The sequence below is a fragment of the Sodiomyces alcalophilus genome (assembly GCF_042370955.1).
Source record: "Sodiomyces alcalophilus JCM 7366 unplaced genomic scaffold ACRALscaffold_10, whole genome shotgun sequence".
Lineage (NCBI taxonomy): Eukaryota > Fungi > Ascomycota > Sordariomycetes > Glomerellales > Plectosphaerellaceae > Sodiomyces > Sodiomyces alcalophilus.
The window spans coordinates 276,128-292,370 of NW_027263541.1; the positions used below are offsets into that span (position 1 = coordinate 276,128).

The window sequence follows — 16,243 nt, forward strand, 5'->3', positions numbered from 1 at the left end:
AATGCTCTTCATGTCCATTTACTATTTCCGGGCCGAAGAGAATCATTCTGTAGTATCGGTCAAATTAGATTGACGTTGCTGAAAAGCAGAACTCGGGGAATCTCACCGAGTAACTGTATCATCGGTCTTGATGGTCAAAATAAAAATTATCCACTTGCGCCGCATTCCTCGCGCCTTTCTCTCGAGGGTATCATCCGTTCATCTGTCGTCCAACGGAAGGCCATGGCCTCCCTTTTTCACACCCCATGTGTCATGGTAACCGATATAGAAGCGCCGTCTACATAACGCTGAGTATCGAACGTCGGTATTCCTGGAACATCGCCCGCCGTTGTACGCGCGATGATGTCGAAAATGTCCTAATCTGCCCGTTTGTGGGGCAGGTGAACGGAGTTTGGAAACGAGGAGAGACGCGGGCCAAAGCCACGGAGAAAGCGTGTCTCTTTAGGAATGCCAAGTGGAGTGGCCTGCTCAGTCATTGTGTTAGATGCAAGCAACTCATGAAAAGGGGGTGGGTTTGACGAGGGTGGAGAGTTGGTGGTCTGAATACGTACGAGAAGAACATGGCAGGCGGCTGGATCTTAGCCTATGCTTCGCCAGAGTGTGCTATGTATCGGCGGTTACTGATGACGAGTTGTCTTGGTAAAGTAGACGTTGCGGAGTATTCTTTCGTGGCGCGCTTGGGAAGACATTGTGTGAAGACGCTTGCCACGCTTCCAAAGCTGTAACGGGACCTAGCTCGGTGGAAATACCAGTACCTTATGAAGAGACTGGCGTCACTAATTCCAACAGTCCGGGGCGGAGCCACCATCTTGGTATTGGTAATCCAGATAAATACCGCCAGAGACGTGTCACGTACGAATACGGAGTCTCACCTCGGCTCTTCGCAGCCCCACCCCCCCTTCTTTAGCCGCAGCCGGAGCCGGGCTCGGGCCTCAACTACCCCGTGTTTATGCTTGGCGGACATGTCCATGAGGGTTTACACACTCACGGGGGAGTCGAAGACTCGAATTATTAGGTAAATGCTTGTTAGTGTCTATCACCTGAGGCCATCACCTGACACCTGAAGACATGAGAACATGAACCTTTCGCTTGACGTCTACAATGTAATCATACAGCTTGAGAGCCCAAACGTGATCGCATCTTACAGCTTAGACCATGGCCTAGTTTTCCTCCTTTCCGTCTCCGCTTGCACCAACTCGGCAGGCATCTCGACAACCCTACCCCGGAGCATCTCACTTACATACTCCCCAAACCGGTCCAGCCCGCCGCTCATACTCACGCCATCCCGCCCAATTTCCTTGGCGGCAAAGTGTACGGCCCACAAGTTGGGAAACTCACACCTCTCCAGCACATACCTCTCATCCCAAGCATCCCCTAGCAACTCCTTCAACCTCGCGCTGGTCATGAACCCACACAGCCACTCCCAAGCCCTCTGGTCGCTCACCCAGAAGCCGACGTTCGCACCATTCCCTCCCGTCCCCCCACTACTAGCCGTAGCGAGAACCAGATGACCGAGGGGCCGTCTCAGAGTCCCAGGAGGGAAGATTTTGCCCACCATACCGTACGATTTCGCGCGACGAGGTTCGTAGTTGGGCTGCGCGGGGACTTCTCTGCAGTCCCTCGCCTCTTTGGCCGGGACGTTGATGACCTTGCCTCCTCCGACAATCTGCACTCGGAGCGGTATTCGGTTCTGGGGCACCAGGACGGGGAGATGGCGAAGGTAAGGCTTCTGCAGGGTCTTCTGGTCCATGGCAACGTGCAGACCACCAGGTCCTTGCTTGCCACCCTGTAGAACAAGATCCAATTTCACCGTCAACGGCGGGGGAAGACCCTTGATTCCCGAGAGTCGGACGCGGTCCCTGTCGATCTGCTCCAAGTTGACATGGCGCGTATCGGCTACCACGTCGGGATTCCCGTGAAACGGGCCCCGAATCCCGTACAGGAGCCTCGCCTTGCACGTATCGACCGTGACGAGGCCCCCTGAACCTTCGACCTTGGCGATCACCACGTCGCCGTCGTGACGAATCTCCGCCACGGGAAAACCCAGGTCGCACAACCTTGGCCCCTCGTCCTGTCCGACATTTCCCCCGCCCATGACGTGCTCGTGCCGCCCAAAGTCAATGAGGTGACCCGCCATCAACGCCCCGGCAAGCCGGTCATGGTCCCTCGCGTCCCAACCGTGCCACCACGACGCGAGACCCAAGACGGGAGACGCCTCGGCGCAGCGACCACAGACGACGACGTCCGCTCCGGCTTCCAGGGCGCGCACGATGCCCGCTTGGCCCGTAGACACGTTGGCCGAAAGGACAGACTGGCCGTGTGATGGAAGGGGGACCTCGACAGCCGGCCGATCGACGTGACGTATTGTGGTGCCAAAGCCCCCTGAGCGAACTTGTTCCGTGACATTGTCGCCTTCGACCCACGCGACTGTGACATCGGATATTCCCAAGCTCTTGAAATACGCATCGGCCTTCTCGGCGAGCCCGCGGGGGTTGAGGGCGCCGCCATCGTGGACGACTTTGATGCGCCGTTGTGCGATGAGACGGGCGGTGTCGCCGTTGTTCCAGGCCAATTGGTCGAGGAAGCTGGGGTCGTAGCCCAGGTCGGGACGGGTTGGAAGCTGGATGGCTTGGGAGGCGAGGGCGGACTCGGTTTGGTGGGTGGCGGTGATGGCGTCGACGTTTCCTTTCGCCAGGCGGTATAGTTGGTCGCTGCCGGCTGGGAGGCTGCCGATTCGAATGGGGCGTCGGGGCATGATGGTGAGGTTGTGAGGATTTTCAGGGTTCACGGCGGGGATGGTAGGGGAATTGTAAAGGGGTTGAAACTTGAAAGTGACGGCTGTCTCAGTGTCTATCCCATGTCAGTCGAATGGTGGATATGCAAGTTGCAGCCGGAATCTATTCCCAGACAAAGTGAGTCGGGAGTCTGAATTCGGTCGACTCGTAATGCTTGATGGCAACTTGCAAAAACGATAAAATCCCGACAGCCAGTGACGCGGAGGCGGCCGGTGGAAGACTGCGGATGCGGAGTAGCTTTTCCACATGGGATCGGGGATTAGGTACTTTTTGTATCCGTTACTCCACTCAGAAGACCCCAAATCAAACGGAATGCGGGGAAGCACGCTAATGATTCAGTGGAAATACCCCGAGAGTCACGAATCCGGGGACGTACCTCTCTTGGACCCCGGTCCTTGTCCTGTCCACGTTGTAGTGTACAATGTACTGCCCGGCTAGTGGCGGAGATCGCAATGTTGGTCTTTAGCAACCCGCGTTACTTACTCAGCCGCATTACGAGAGTTGTTATCAGATACGGGCTGTTCTGGAGTCGCAGATGCAGGACAAAGACCTACTCGCGGTTCTCATACAAGACGGAATTCCCTCTTTCTGTTTGACGTTCCCTTTCTAAGGGGAAGAGTAGAATCCAAGTAATAATCCAGTCCTCAAATAACTGATAAAAGTGTAACTTAAATCCAAGATGATTAATGGTGGATAACACTAAACAGCTCAGTGAGACCGACTCGGGGGCAAATAGCCTAATCCGGGCCTCCTCTCGGCCGGAATCTACACTAGACCCAAGGGCCCGCCCTTTATATTAGCCCATGTCCCCTCCCCGACCCGCGCAGGATGGTGATCATGATAATATTGAGGGAACAACACCACACTGAATCTACAGCCATTATCCTGCACCTTTCCACCTGCACCTTTCCATCTCCACCCACAGCAACCCACGAAAGCAAAGCTGAAAGAAATGGGCGCTCCCAGCAACCGCGTCGTGGTCATCGCGACCGTCCCGACCGGCTCTATCGAGAAGCGCGATGAAGTGAGACTCCTTTCTCTTTTTTCCCATTTCCCTTCCATGTCATCCCGGCGTCACAGGTCGCCTTGCCAAGTCCCAGCTAACGGCGATTCATTCCATCAGCTCCTCAAGCAGCTCCTAGACCTTGCCGACTCGGCACAAAAGAACGAGCCAGACACCCTCAAGTACGCCGTCTGTATCCCCCGCGACCCCGAAAAGCAGACGGACATTTGGATGATTGAAGAGTAAGTTGACAAGTTCCCCCGTGCCCCTGCCACTCGTACGACATTCTAATTCTTGCGAAACCAGGTATGCCAACAAAGCCGCCTTTGACAAACACATGTCCCTCCCCAGCGTAACGGCCATGGCCTCCTGGATCGGCGCCAATCCGGTCCCCTCGGCCCCCACCCTCCGGATGCTCAGCTACCCTTCCGACACCTTCCAGTTCGACCGCCCCACCATCGCCGACCAGAAGGACCCCTGGATCATCGTCGCCCAGCTCGACTACCACCCGGGCGGCGCCGCCACCTCGATCCCCTACTGGCAGGCCGTCGTGGACGAAGGCCGGGAAAAGGAAGACGGCACGCTGGTATACGGTATTCTCAAGGATGAGGCCAATGCCGAGAGGCTGTGGACGATCGAGGCGTACGAGAGCGAGGCGTATCTCAAGGATGTGCATGTCAAGAGCAATGCCATTGCGGAGAGCATCAAGAATACGAAGCATTTGAGGACGGGGGTTGAATGGGCCTTTTTGACGTTGAAGGGGGGGTTTTTACACAAGTAGAGTAGCACGTACTATTAACATTATGTTTAGCGATGGTTTTCCTTGTGCGCATGCTGTTTCGTCGGTCTTTACTGGACCCTTTAGAATTCGTCTACTTGTTGCAAAGAATGAGAGAAAAACCCTGTGAAGCTTCGAGGTACAGTTGCTCGATACAAGTGTCGAGTATTTCAAGTTGGCTACTCAACGCGTCTCAACGACCTAACCTAGCCCTTGCACTTGAAAAGAACACAATGATGAGTAAACCTCTTATTCACTTATACCGCGCGCCCCTCTGCCTTATCTCAGAGTATGAGGGAGTCCATCTCCATCTCGACAATAGTTGTTACATCTGAACCCAGGGATCTTGATGTGGGCCGGCTACCACTGGTCGGCTCACTATAGTCAGTAGTCTCGATGCTGTCCCACATTGTGCAAGCCGACTCAGCAAACCCCATTCCCACACCACCACATGCCGTGTCCAGACATTTCTATTTTGGTGGCAAAAGATTCCCCGATCCCAGCCGCCTTGTGCCAAAAAATGAGAGGGGACACTATGTCCGAGTGCATAGGATGATTCAACAACGACTACCGGAGTTAACGGGTAGATCTGGTCACTGGCCGACCCAGCCCTGGGTCCTGGGGGCCATCCCACCATCGTGGCCAAGCTATCGGGTACTGAATCATTAGCGCTAACCCCCCGCCGTTGCCCCCCGCCGTTGGCCCCCGCACTCTAGAAGATCTGGGTCTCGTTGCCCCTCGTCGTGTCAGCGCCCCCCGCCATTAGGGCGTCACACGACTGGATGTACGCATTCACGGCATGACGAATTCTGTCCCCAAGGGTACAAGTGCTCCTGGGCTGGCACCTGAGAAACGACTATATATCGACCAGCCCGTCCTCGCTCCTTTTCTCAAACCATGTTACTCTAGACTCCATCCTTCAACATCCTCCTTCAACACCGCCTACCTTACTCAGAACGCATCTTTGCTCAGAGTTGAGGTTTCCAACATACCATTCTTTCTAGCATAACCTTCTTTCCTCTACCTCTCCTCATCCCGTCTCACACACACCATGGCTCCCAGTGCAACAGCCAACGGCGTCAACGGTGGCGGCGCAAAGCGTCCCATCAGGATTGCCGGCTGCTCAGGAGGTAACGTCCTCTTCGTCCCTCGTCTCCCCCCACCAGCAACCCGGCCGACGTACTGACCTCCTGTCTAGGTGTCTACGACCGTAAGCGTGGCATCCACGACGTGGCCAAGAACGAAGATGTCGACGTCATCACCGGCGACTGGATGAGCGAGTGCAACATGACCCTCCGCGGCTCCGACAAGCGCGACCGCCTCGCCCAGAAAGACATGAGCTCCGGCTCCACCGTCGTCGCCAAGGGCTACGAGCCCTACTTCCTCGAGGAGCTCGACCCCGCCATCCCCTGGCTGGCCAAGCGCGGCGTCAAGATCGCCGTCAACGCCGGCGCCAGCGACGTCCACGGTCTCGCCGTTGCCGTCCAGGAACTCATCACCAAGCATGGCGTCGACCTCAAGATTGGTGTCGTCGATGGTGACGATGTGACCGATGCCGTTCTCGACCTGTACAAGAAGGGTGGGTGCTTTTCGTCTTGCAGAAGAGACAAAGAAACTAACGCAGCCCAGGCGAGCCGTTCTACAACCTCCCCGCCAACAAGTCTATCCAAGAATGGGGCTTCGACCCCGTCTGCGCCCAGTGCTACCTCGGCGGCACCGGCATCGCAGAGTGCTTCAGGGGTGGCGCCGACATTGTCCTCTGCGGTCGTGTCGCCGATGCCTCCGTCACCGTCGGTGCTGCCATGTGGTGGCACGGCTGGACCCGGGACAACCTCGACGAGCTGGCGAGTGCGCTGATGGTCGGCCACATCATCGAGTGCAGCACCTACGCCACCGGCGGTTACTACTCTGGCTTCAAGAGCCTGGGTGACAAGGACACCGACATGGGATGTGAGTTTGAGCCCCTGAATTTTGTACCCCCGAGTCACCTTCCCCAGTACCCTAGATCGATATACTGATACCGACCAGACCCCATCGCTTCTGTCGAGGCAAACGGCGACGCCGTCATCACCATGGAAAAGGGCAGGCATGGTCTGGTCAACACCTACACCGTTGCCAGCCAGCTCCTCTACGAGATCCAGGGCCCTCTCTACTTCAACTCGGACGTGACCGCCGAAATCGACAACATTGTTCTCAAGGAAGTCGGCGAGAACGCCGTCCACGTCTCTGGCGTCAAGGGCCTTCCCCCTCCATCCACCACCAAGGGTACGTCTTTTCTTTTCGTCCCCGGGAAAGTATACACATCACTGACATCCCTCAGTCGGCATCACCGCCAAGGGAGGCTGGCAGGCCGAATTCCACTTCTACCTCACCGGCCTCGACATTGCCGAAAAGGCCGCCATGGTCGAGCGCCAGACCAAGGCCCTGATGGGCGAGCACATCAACCGCTTCTCGTGCCTCAAGTTCCAGGTCGCCGGCGCCGTCCCCGAGAACCCGCAGTCGCAGGAAGAGGCCACCGTCGACATGCGCATCTTCGCCCAGACGCGCGACCCGGACCTCCTCTCCGGCAACGCCTTTGTCGACTCGGACCGCGGCTCCTTTGCCCGCTTCTGCATCGAGAACCTCCTCCAGGGCTACCCGGGCAGCACCATGGCCCCGGACATGCGCACCGCCATCGGCCGCCCCTTCTTCGAGTACTGGGTCTCCCTCCTCCCGCAGTCCTTCGTCAAGGAGACCGCCCACCTCCCCGACGGCACCGTCGTCGACATCCCCACCCCGACCAACACCCGCGAGTACCCGCGCGAGCAGCCCGACCTGCCCGTCACCCGCAACCCCGTCGACCTGGCCTCCTTCGGCCCCACCACCCGCGGCCCCCTCGGCTGGGTCGTCATGGGCCGCTCCGGCGACAAGAGCTCCAACTGCAACCTCGGCCTCTTTGTCCGCCACGCCGACGAGTGGGACTGGCTCCGCACCGTCCTCACCACCACCAAGCTCCGCGAGCTGCTCGGCAAGAACGACACCGGGAAGCAGATTGACCGCTACGAGTTCCCCAACATCCTTGCCGTCCACTTCCTCCTCAAGGACCACCTCGACCGCGGCTTCAACTCGACCAGCTCGTTTGACAGCTTGGGCAAGAACCTTTGCGAGTACATTCGCTGCAAGCAGGTTGATATTCCCAACAAGTTCTTGGAAAGGGGCCGTATTTAGATGAGAACGGGTGGGGGAACTGTAGTAGCCTTGTTTTGTATGATTGATGAGAACACACAAAATCAGACAGAGAATATAACTCAGCATTGCTTTTTGAGATCGTCAGTCCAGATCACTCGGATGTGTTTCCTAGGACGACTGAACACGTACCTGCATGCTTCCAGTGGAAAGCCATGTCTGTAGTTCAACGCCAGTATTTGTCTCGTGTCTCGTCTCTCGTCTCCTGTCTCGTCTCTCATCTCTCATTTCTCGTCTCGCCTCTCGTCTCGTCCTCATCTCTCGTCTCCCGTTCGCCTTCGTCTCAACCAATATTCGTACAAATCCCATAACTATCAATAACATCATACACCATCGAACAGTTGCCTCGACCATGCCAGTTCGAAAAGTCTCATGCAGCTACAGAAGTGAAAAGTCTAGATGAAAAATGGAAATGACAATGCATCCCTCATCTACGACAGCCTCTAGCAATACCACCCCCCGTCAATGCTAATGGCGGTCCCCGAAATGTAGGACGACTCGTCGCTCAACAAAAAGGCAATCAACTTGGCCACCTCTTCCGGCTTACCCGGTCTCTGCAGGGAAACCTCGGGCTCTGGTCCGGCAAAAGGGATACCCGAGCCACCAGTGACCATGGGCGTCAAGATTCGTCCCCTGTAGCGTATGTGAGCCGAGGTGGAGAAAAGAAGAAAAAAAAGGAAAAGGAGGGCAAGAAACTCACGGACAAATTGCATTCACCCTCACCTGCCTCGCCCCAACCTCCTTCGCCGCACTCCTCGTCAGCCCAATCACGCCATGCTTGCTCGCAGTGTAGGCAGCATTGTTCGGCCGTCCCACGATCCCCGCGATAGAACTCGCATTGACGACGCTCCCCCCGTCCGCGATGACCGCGAGCTGGGCCCGCATGCAATGCATGACGCCCGTCAGGTTGACGCCGGTGACAAAGTCCCACTCCTCGAAATCCTGCTCGGACAGGGGCGCCACGCCGATGGACTTGGGGATGACGCCGGCCAGGTTCGCGGCGCCGTCGAGCCGGCCGAAGCGCGACACCGTGTCCGACACCCACTTTTCGACGGCGGCGTACTCGCGCACGTCGACGACGAAGATCGACACCTCGGCCTCGGGGTTCTCCTTTTCAATGGCCGCCTTGGTGGCCGCCAGGCCTTCCTGCTGCACGTCGGCGAGCGAGAGGCGGGCTCCGCGCGCGGCGAGGAGGTGGGCGGTGGCCTGGCCTATGCCCGAGGCGGCTCCCGTGAGGGCGATGACCTTGTCGGCGAATTGGGTCGGCGAAGTCATGGTAAGTGAGTTGGCTGGGAGGGATGTAAGAGTGGTCGCGGTCGCGGTTGTAGTCGTAGTGGTAATCGTCAGGAAGTGATCAAATGAATGCGTGGGAGTAGGAAAGGAGAAACGAGTCGGCGACGAGAGGATGAGAATAGCACTAAATAGGAGATGAGTAGTGCGCCTCGAGCATGACGCGTGATGTTTGACGGCAATAGATTTCCGATCGGGAGTGGATTCTCCCATCCTTCGCCTCTCCCCGCACAAATGCTCCTCGCTTGGTGCCATCGCCATCTCTAGTGAATTTGGACCGTTTGCGACAGTTGCCGGGAAGGACGTGAGCAGTTTCGATTGATCTTGCTGAGATTTTGGCGGTCCACCCCCATTCCATTTTTTCTGTTTCCCCCAGTCCCTTTTTCTTCTTCTTCTTTTCTCACGTATGCAACCGTGTGCATTCCTCCCTCAACCAGTTACGCCAGCCGTCGTCGCCGAGAATGAACCGCACTCTCGCCTCAAGCCACTCGGTGTTGCCCCAGAATCCCCAAGACGCCTGGAAGCGACACCAATCGACAAGAGCCGTCTCCCAGTGGCGGACGAAATCACACCAGTCGTATGCCAAAGGGCCCCTCCCCGACGGTTTCCTGGAGAGGAGGGTCTGGCGGTACTTCTCCAACAATGCCTTCTCTCCTTCCTCCATGGGCAGTGTCAGCGGCACCTCGTCGGGGCCGCGGCAATCGGCGAGCATGTCGAGGGGAACCGAACAAGTGAAGAGCTTGGCGAGGTCGCAAACACCTAGACCCAGGCCGACGTACTGAAAATCGAAAAAGGCCACCCGGTCGCCCGGCTCGGTGGTGAAGAGATTCTCCGACTTGACGTCGCCGTGGATGTACGTCTCGAAAGGTCGCCCGGACGGCGTGAGGAAAGCGGCGACGAGTTCCGCAACAGACGACGGCGGCGAAGGTCCATCGTCCCCGGCGTTGGTTTCGAGGGGTTTGCAAAAAGCGGCAGACCATTCCGAGGTTTCATCGTCGGCAAGGGATGCATACTCTTTCCGTCGGGTCGCCAGGTACGTGTATCCGCCGTTGAGCCACAACTTTGACCGCTTAGGATCCACCTGGCCGGATCGTCGGCGCTTCGCCTCCTCGAGCGGCGGGAGCAGGAACAAATCGAGCCCCTCGTTGTCTGGCAGCGACGCCCAGGAGCTGCTGTGGAACCGGGCCAGCCAGTCCAGAGCCGCATGGACCTGTCGAGGGCGCAAGGCAGACCGTTTCCCGCCGGCGACGGGGAACTGCGGGCGCAAGTCCGACATGAGGGTAGCGGTCAGGCCGTGGAGTTCCTCGGCGTGCGGTTTCCCTGCCGAGTCCCGGGTCGAGGCGAGGCATTCGGCGACGGCGACGCCATCCTCCAACAGGCGGGGGGCAATTTCCTGGTAGAAGTACTGCTCGACTTGGTAGCTGAGCATCTTGCGCAGGTGGCCTTCGTCTTTTGTGCGGTCGCCGAGACCCGGGGGTGAGATGAGCTTCAGGATCATGCGCGACGTGGTCTTTGTCTTGTCGTTGGAGTCTCGTGCTTCGACGGCACAGATGTGACCGTAACCTGCCCACAGGATCTGTAGTTCAGTGCAGGAAATGAGGTCTAGGCCCAGCCATGACAGCATGATCTCGGCGACGCGCCGAGGCTTTACAGGAGGCATTCTGGAGATGGTGCAGATTGTCCAGGTTGCAGTTGTGTTGTCACGAAACAAGCCAATGTCGTGTTCTGTTTGATTTTCAATGTTCGTATGGCGCCTGTACTCAGTTGGATGAGGATCTGGAGACAAAGGCTTTATCAAGAAGAGAGTTGACGAGGAGAGTTGACGATGGATAGAAAGAGGAGAGACCAGCGGAGGGGTTTTCGCCGGGGGAATTGGTACAGGCGTGATGTACTTGTACATGTCTTTGTGGGTCGGAACTCTCGGGCAGAGACGACCGAACAAGTCTACACTGAATAGAGGACAAAATAATATGTTATTGACATACAACGAATAGATCATGGCTTCAAAGATGCGAATCAGATCAAATGCATAAGAGACGAGAGAGAGACTAAGAGACCGAAGATAATTGAGATTGAGAAACCCGTGAGAGAAGTACGAATACCTACGAAGTACATGTACAGTAATGCGGTACTTATGTACCTAGGTACCTTCAGCTGACTAAGTCGTCGAATTGACCCCCATCCATCATCAGTACAGTGCAACGCACGGTGCACCCTGCCCATCAGGGTACCTGACCCCCTCCCCTTCACGAATGACGACACGGGACTATTCGAATCACTTCTTTCCCATATACATCACACACGGCTACCTCAAAGGCCTCACCTAGAAGACCATAGGACAGTCCGAAAAAAGTGTTGCAGTATGGGAAGACTCCAACCATCCCGTGGCCTTCCTCCCGCGGGCTTCCTTCGAGCTGCCCGAGCCAAAAAGGCCAAGGCCACCATCAACCAGCTCATCCCCTCCCTCCTGTCCACTCACCCAAGGGCTCGTCGAGGAATCGAGGCTGCCGAACTCATCGTCGTCGACCAGGAAACGGGGACATTACGGGGCGCCTCGGGCGAGAAACTCCAGGCACCACCAGCCCCAGCAGGCCCAGTCTCATGCGACAGCAAATCCAGCCATCGCAACGCCAGCAGCAAGACCAACGCCTCACAAACACATCCTCCCCCGTCTCCCCGGATCACTCTCGTAGTAGCCGACACCCTCTCCGCCGCCCGGGCTCTCGCCGAGGAGAACCCAAACCCGGAATTCAAACCCTCCAACCCCACAGACAGCAAAACCACCCAAGAGTCTTCTCCTTCCCCCCTTTCCCAACGAGTCGCCATCCTCAACATGGCCTCCCCCCTGAACCCCGGCGGCGGTTTCGTCAACGGCGCCACCAGCCAAGAAGAATCCCTCTGCATGCGCACCACCCTCCTCCCCTCCCTACGAGACCACTACTACCGCCTCCCGGACCTAGGCGCCATCTACACCCCGGACGTCCTGGTCTTCCGCTCCGACGACGACGACGCCGCCGCCGACGTCCTCGAGAAAAAGGACCGCTGGTTTGTCGACTGCATCAGCGCCGCCATGCTGCGCAACCCGGAGACGGAAGCCGACTCGTCGGGTCGGAGACGCTACGTCCGCGACAAGGACCGCCAGCTGGTCCTGGACAAGATGAAGATGGTCATGCGCATCTGTCGCGCCAGGGGGGTCCGGAGGGTCGTGCTCGGCGCTTGGGGGTGTGGCGCTTACGGGAACCCCGTTGGCGAGGTGGCGGCTGCTTGGCGGAAGGTGCTGTTGCCTAGAACCACGGACGGCGGTAAAGGGAAGAAGGCAAAGGGCGAGCGGAGAGGGTCGGGCGGAGGGTCGGGGGAGGATTGGAGGGACGTGGTGGAAGAAATCGTCTTCGCTGTCAAGGATGCTGGCATGGCTGACGCTTTCGCTACTTCGTTTGGAGAAGGTCTCGTGCGAGAGGAGCTGGCCGGTTCGATTGAGGAAGAGGAGGAGGGAGGCGACCACGATGACGATCCAGAAGAGGCGAACAGAGCGGAGCTCCGAGCTAGGATTAGCGAGTTGGAGGTGCGTATCCAGGCATCGACGAACCCGCAGCTCAAACAGGGCCTGCACTCTATCCTCGCGAGCTTGGTCAGCCAACTGCCTCCAGGCGACGATAATAAAGCACTTTGACCACTCCGGCCATTGCACTGTGTTACCTGAGCGGCATCTGATTATAGCCGGTTTCCGTCCATATATTGTACTGAAATATTTCGACCATAACTTGATAATTATACATGATTAAGTGAATTCGACTTAGTACTCGCATCTCATGTCAACTTGGTGACCCATTATGCGAAGGGGAAAAAAAAAAAAAAAAAAAAAAAAATCAAAAAAAAAGGAATGAGTGTGTGTGTGTGTGTGTGTGTGTGTGTGTGTGTGTGTGAAAGAGCGAGGACATATAAAGGCCAAGCACAAAGAAAAGGCATAAAAGGGCAAGGCTCGCGTCTCCAGCTCCGAATAGACGAACGCAATGGTGAATCAAAACGTCAGCATGCGGTCGCTGCTGAGTATGTCTCCCATTTTCTTCTGGACTGCAGCGAAGCACGCGTACCCGCACGACTCGCTCTCCAGATGGTTGACGACGCCCGCCAGTGTCTTAAAGTCCGCTCCGCAAGCCCGGTTAGGGCAATGATAGAGGTGTTGCTGGTCTGAAGAAGAAGCAACAAAGGAAAGAAAAGGAAAATCGTATTAGCATGAAAGTCCCGCCGGCATGAAGTAGGGCCAGCAACGGTTACTTACGAACAGGCGAGTTCAGATGCCGGTTCAGACTCTGCAGATTGTTGAACTCGCGATGGCAAAGGACGCATTCGTAGTAGTAGCCGTTCCAGGATGCCGAAGTTGCCTCATACTGGCTGGATCCCTTCCACTTCAGCAACTTCTTCGAGATGGCACCGTGCGGGTCCTTGGTCCGAACGATGGCGTAGATGGAGTCTCGGTTAAGAAACGGAGCGCTCGGGCAAGCGCCCGACTCCAGGTGCGTAGTAAGGCCCGTGGCGGTCACAAAGCCTCGGTGGCAGAAGGGACAGTCCATCTGCTGGCCCCTGTGGACGCGCGAGTTGAGATGCTGCTCGGGTAAGACGGCCGCCCCACGAAACCCGTCAGCTCTCTCATTTTACCTTGCAGGCGCTGGGACATGGGGGGAAAAGAATCATGACAAAAGAAAACAAGTTGAAAAAGTCCCGTGCTCACTAACCATCCTGACATTGTTGTAACTGGTAAACTGGCGGTTGCAGTCCCCGCAGTAGTGGTGCATGTTGGCCTCGTGGGAGTTGCGGTCTTGCTCCGACGGCCACGTCTCCGGACAGACGCGGCATTCGTGGTAGAAGTGGTTCGTGTCCCACATGTGCTGTTTGCGAGCTGCCGAGCTCCTGAACCAGCGCGGGCAGGTGTCGCACTCATACTTGGGCGGGCTGTGGCCCGTGACTCGACAGTGCTGGTCTCGGGCTTTCCAGCCGGCTGGAAACCCCCTTCCACAGGTGCCGCACTCAAAATCCCATATGCTGACCGGGTTGCCTACCTGTTGCTGGTCTGCGAGGAAGCCTTGTTATTTGATTCCTATCACCCCGGAGCAGTAAAGAAATCGTGTACAGCTTCCTGCTGCGGGATCGCATAACAGCCAGTCAACGGTCGACCAGTGTGGGTGGAATCCCAATGGATGGGTTGGGTTGCTCATGCATGAGAACCTGGGGAACCCGACCCAATCGTGCGGATCATGGAGAAATAGAGTGGAGATCATACCGTATCACGTGACGCCCAGACTCACGGAATCCACCTAGCAGAGTTACGTAAGGTAAAGTGCCAGTATTGTTGTGCAAATATCGGTTACAGAACCATCCGAGCTGGTATTGGGTTCTGGTACTTATAGACAAGCAGATCTACCAAGTCGTTTGATTGTGCTGATTTGTGCGAGATTCCACTCTTCCTTTTTCTCTTCCTGACCGACCTTCCCTTGCTTCCTGACCGACGTTTTCCTGCATCCTGTCTCGGCTGTGTCGCAGCGATACGTACCGGTTTACCTCTGTCCTATTGTATCACGTGACTTACTCGATGACATGATATCACGTGACTCGGTTTTCCCACCTCAGATGGAAGTGGCGATAAGATATGAGCCAGGACATGTGAGATGTGAGGTCTGAGGCCTTACCTTCAACAGTCTCCAAGCTTCCTCTTCACCGCAACAAGGTGGATCCATCTCTGATTAACTACCTACTTCGTACTGTTGGACTGACGTGACTTTCTACTCGACGACCTATTTTAACCACTTCAATAACGACCTCATTGCCAGACATAGGCTCCCGGCCAACGACCCGACGGCCACCAAGACGAACATCGCATCATGGGCTCAGTAGTGCTCCCTCACTTGAACTCTGGGTGGCATGTCGACCAGGCGATATTATCAGGTGAGCGATATTCGATGAACCAGCTTTCCCCACGGTCTCATTCTCAAGTGGAAGAGCTGACTTTTGGCCGCTACAGAGGAAGATCGCCTCGTCGTCATACGGTTCGGGCGTGACCACGATCCGGTAAGGCAGAGACACCTACCCGCTACCCGTTGACTTTATCTCCCATTTCCACGAGCCAAGCTAACGAGCACATTCAGGCTTGTATGCGCCAGGATGAAGTTCTCTACAAGATAGCCGATCGAGTGAAGAACTTTGCTGCCGTCTACCTCTGTGACATCGACCAGGTGCGTCCCCCTTTTCCTCTCTCTCTCTCAGGCGTATGAGCGGCTTCTCACTCCCCCGCAGGTCCCTGATTTCAACGGCATGTACGAGTTGTACGACCCCTGCACCATCATGTTCTTTTTCCGCAACAAACACATGATGTGCGATTTCGGCACGGGTGACAACAACAAGCTCAACTGGGTGCTGGAGGATAAGCAGGAGCTTATAGACATTATAGAGACCATCTATAGGGGGGCCAAGAAGGGCAAGGGCTTGGTGGTCAGCCCGAAGGACTACAGCACACGACATAGATATTAATACCCAAGCGCACCAGATCTTTTCTTTTTCATGTCTATTTACACGGTCAAGTTTCCAAGTTTTTTATTTCTAGGATGAGTTATTACTGTGAATCACGGAGCTGGACCAAGGCCGGTACGTCGGATTACATTGCCCAGAGGGTTCTTTTTGACGATGCAATCCCAATATCCCTTACCTTGAGGCACTGTGCGTGGCTTGAACATCTAGCTATATTGCCCTCAGTATGTATGAAATTACATCCCGTTTACAACAACGACCAGGGGCTCGAAGACTGAAGTGGTACAGGATGCTCGACTTTCAGGGGTGGCATGGCAAAGACCAAGTCGCTGCGGATTACTTAGGGGCATCAAGATACCTAGATTGATTGCGATTACCTTTTCTACTCTGTGAAATGAAGGTCCGTTGAACCCACATCCCAGCTGTGATATACGAGGTTCTGATAAAATACAACTCCTCGTACCGAGCACGGAGATAATCTGAGCTTCATCCAAGTCTGTAGCCGCGTATCCTCCCGTAGCTCTGCCTCGTCCTGGCCTCATGGCAGTTCATTTGGCGACTCTCCGCTGCCTGCGATGTCTATCGTAATGCTTGAACATAGTACACTGGCCAAACATGTCACCACCGGTCATG

At 56.2% G+C, this 16,243-nt stretch overlaps 8 protein-coding genes across 8 annotated transcripts; 4 read left to right on the forward strand and 4 right to left on the reverse strand.

Annotated features, from left to right (window-relative positions):
* Positions 1-1,141: 1,141 nt before the first annotated feature.
* On the reverse strand, positions 1,142-2,755 carry ACRALDRAFT_1037317 (uncharacterized protein; the record flags this gene model as incomplete). The annotated part of the gene is made up of 1 exon (XM_071015057.1): positions 1,142-2,755. One exon carries the CDS (start codon positions 2,753-2,755, stop codon positions 1,142-1,144), a length of 1,614 nt encoding a protein of 537 aa, XP_070871039.1.
* Positions 2,756-3,747: 992 nt separating this feature from the next.
* On the forward strand, positions 3,748-4,579 carry ACRALDRAFT_1083613 (uncharacterized protein; the record flags this gene model as incomplete). Its single annotated transcript, XM_071019477.1, has 2 exons — positions 3,748-4,040; positions 4,105-4,579. 2 exons carry the CDS (start codon positions 3,748-3,750, stop codon positions 4,577-4,579), a joined length of 768 nt encoding a protein of 255 aa, XP_070871040.1.
* Positions 4,580-5,506: 927 nt separating this feature from the next.
* On the forward strand, positions 5,507-7,783 carry ACRALDRAFT_1052947 (uncharacterized protein; the record flags this gene model as incomplete). Its single annotated transcript, XM_071015761.1, has 5 exons — positions 5,507-5,706; positions 5,775-6,155; positions 6,206-6,526; positions 6,605-6,841; positions 6,897-7,783. The coding sequence occupies exons 1-5, from the start codon at positions 5,628-5,630 to the stop codon at positions 7,781-7,783; spliced, it is 1,905 nt and encodes a 634-aa protein (XP_070871041.1). The 5' UTR covers positions 5,507-5,627.
* Positions 7,784-8,244: 461 nt separating this feature from the next.
* On the reverse strand, positions 8,245-9,076 carry ACRALDRAFT_1037399 (uncharacterized protein; the record flags this gene model as incomplete). The annotated part of the gene is made up of 2 exons (XM_071015061.1): positions 8,245-8,434; positions 8,502-9,076. The coding sequence occupies 2 exons, from the start codon at positions 9,074-9,076 to the stop codon at positions 8,245-8,247; spliced, it is 765 nt and encodes a 254-aa protein (XP_070871042.1).
* Positions 9,077-9,438: 362 nt separating this feature from the next.
* ACRALDRAFT_2141744 (uncharacterized protein) lies at positions 9,439-11,072 on the reverse strand. The gene has a single exon (XM_071024180.1). The coding sequence runs from the start codon at positions 10,989-10,991 to the stop codon at positions 9,492-9,494; it is 1,500 nt and encodes a 499-aa protein (XP_070871043.1). The 5' UTR covers positions 10,992-11,072; the 3' UTR covers positions 9,439-9,491.
* Positions 11,073-11,399: 327 nt separating this feature from the next.
* On the forward strand, positions 11,400-12,932 carry ACRALDRAFT_2141748 (uncharacterized protein). Its single transcript, XM_071024181.1, has one exon. The coding sequence runs from the start codon at positions 11,454-11,456 to the stop codon at positions 12,759-12,761; it is 1,308 nt and encodes a 435-aa protein (XP_070871044.1). The 5' UTR covers positions 11,400-11,453; the 3' UTR covers positions 12,762-12,932.
* A 167-nt stretch (positions 12,933-13,099) lies between these two features.
* On the reverse strand, positions 13,100-14,296 carry ACRALDRAFT_1066114 (uncharacterized protein). The gene is made up of 3 exons (XM_071017282.1): positions 13,825-14,296; positions 13,371-13,695; positions 13,100-13,279 (listed from the first exon to the last, which is right to left on the reverse strand). Exons 1-3 carry the CDS (start codon positions 13,972-13,974, stop codon positions 13,110-13,112), a joined length of 645 nt encoding a protein of 214 aa, XP_070871045.1. The 5' UTR covers positions 13,975-14,296; the 3' UTR covers positions 13,100-13,109.
* Positions 14,297-14,768: 472 nt separating this feature from the next.
* Positions 14,769-16,000, forward strand: ACRALDRAFT_1045208 (uncharacterized protein). The gene is made up of 4 exons (XM_071015389.1): positions 14,769-15,031; positions 15,108-15,154; positions 15,232-15,318; positions 15,380-16,000. Exons 1-4 carry the CDS (start codon positions 14,968-14,970, stop codon positions 15,611-15,613), a joined length of 432 nt encoding a protein of 143 aa, XP_070871046.1. The 5' UTR covers positions 14,769-14,967; the 3' UTR covers positions 15,614-16,000.
* Positions 16,001-16,243: the final 243 nt, after the last annotated feature.

What these genes read in the sequence shown, in the direction of transcription:
- ACRALDRAFT_2141744 (XM_071024180.1), bottom strand. Translation starts at nt 10,991, where the DNA reads ATGTACAAGTACATCACGCCTGTACCAATTCCCCCGGCGAAAACCCCT.
- ACRALDRAFT_2141748 (XM_071024181.1), top strand. Translation starts at nt 11,454, where the DNA reads ATGGGAAGACTCCAACCATCCCGTGGCCTTCCTCCCGCGGGCTTCCTT.
- ACRALDRAFT_1066114 (XM_071017282.1), bottom strand. Translation starts at nt 13,974, where the DNA reads ATGTGGGACACGAACCACTTCTACCACGAATGCCGCGTCTGTCCGGAG. An exon ending in GTTACAACAATGTCAGGATG is followed by an intron (nt 13,696 to 13,824) that starts GTTAGTGAGCAC and finishes TTACCCGAGCAG; the next exon opens with CATCTCAACTCGCGCGTCCA. An exon ending in GCATCTGAACTCGCCTGTTC is followed by an intron (nt 13,280 to 13,370) that starts GTAAGTAACCGT and finishes CTTCTTCTTCAG; the next exon opens with ACCAGCAACACCTCTATCAT.
- ACRALDRAFT_1045208 (XM_071015389.1), top strand. Translation starts at nt 14,968, where the DNA reads ATGGGCTCAGTAGTGCTCCCTCACTTGAACTCTGGGTGGCATGTCGAC. An exon ending in CGACCAGGCGATATTATCAG is followed by an intron (nt 15,032 to 15,107) that starts GTGAGCGATATT and finishes TGGCCGCTACAG; the next exon opens with AGGAAGATCGCCTCGTCGTC. An exon ending in ACCTCTGTGACATCGACCAG is followed by an intron (nt 15,319 to 15,379) that starts GTGCGTCCCCCT and finishes ACTCCCCCGCAG; the next exon opens with GTCCCTGATTTCAACGGCAT.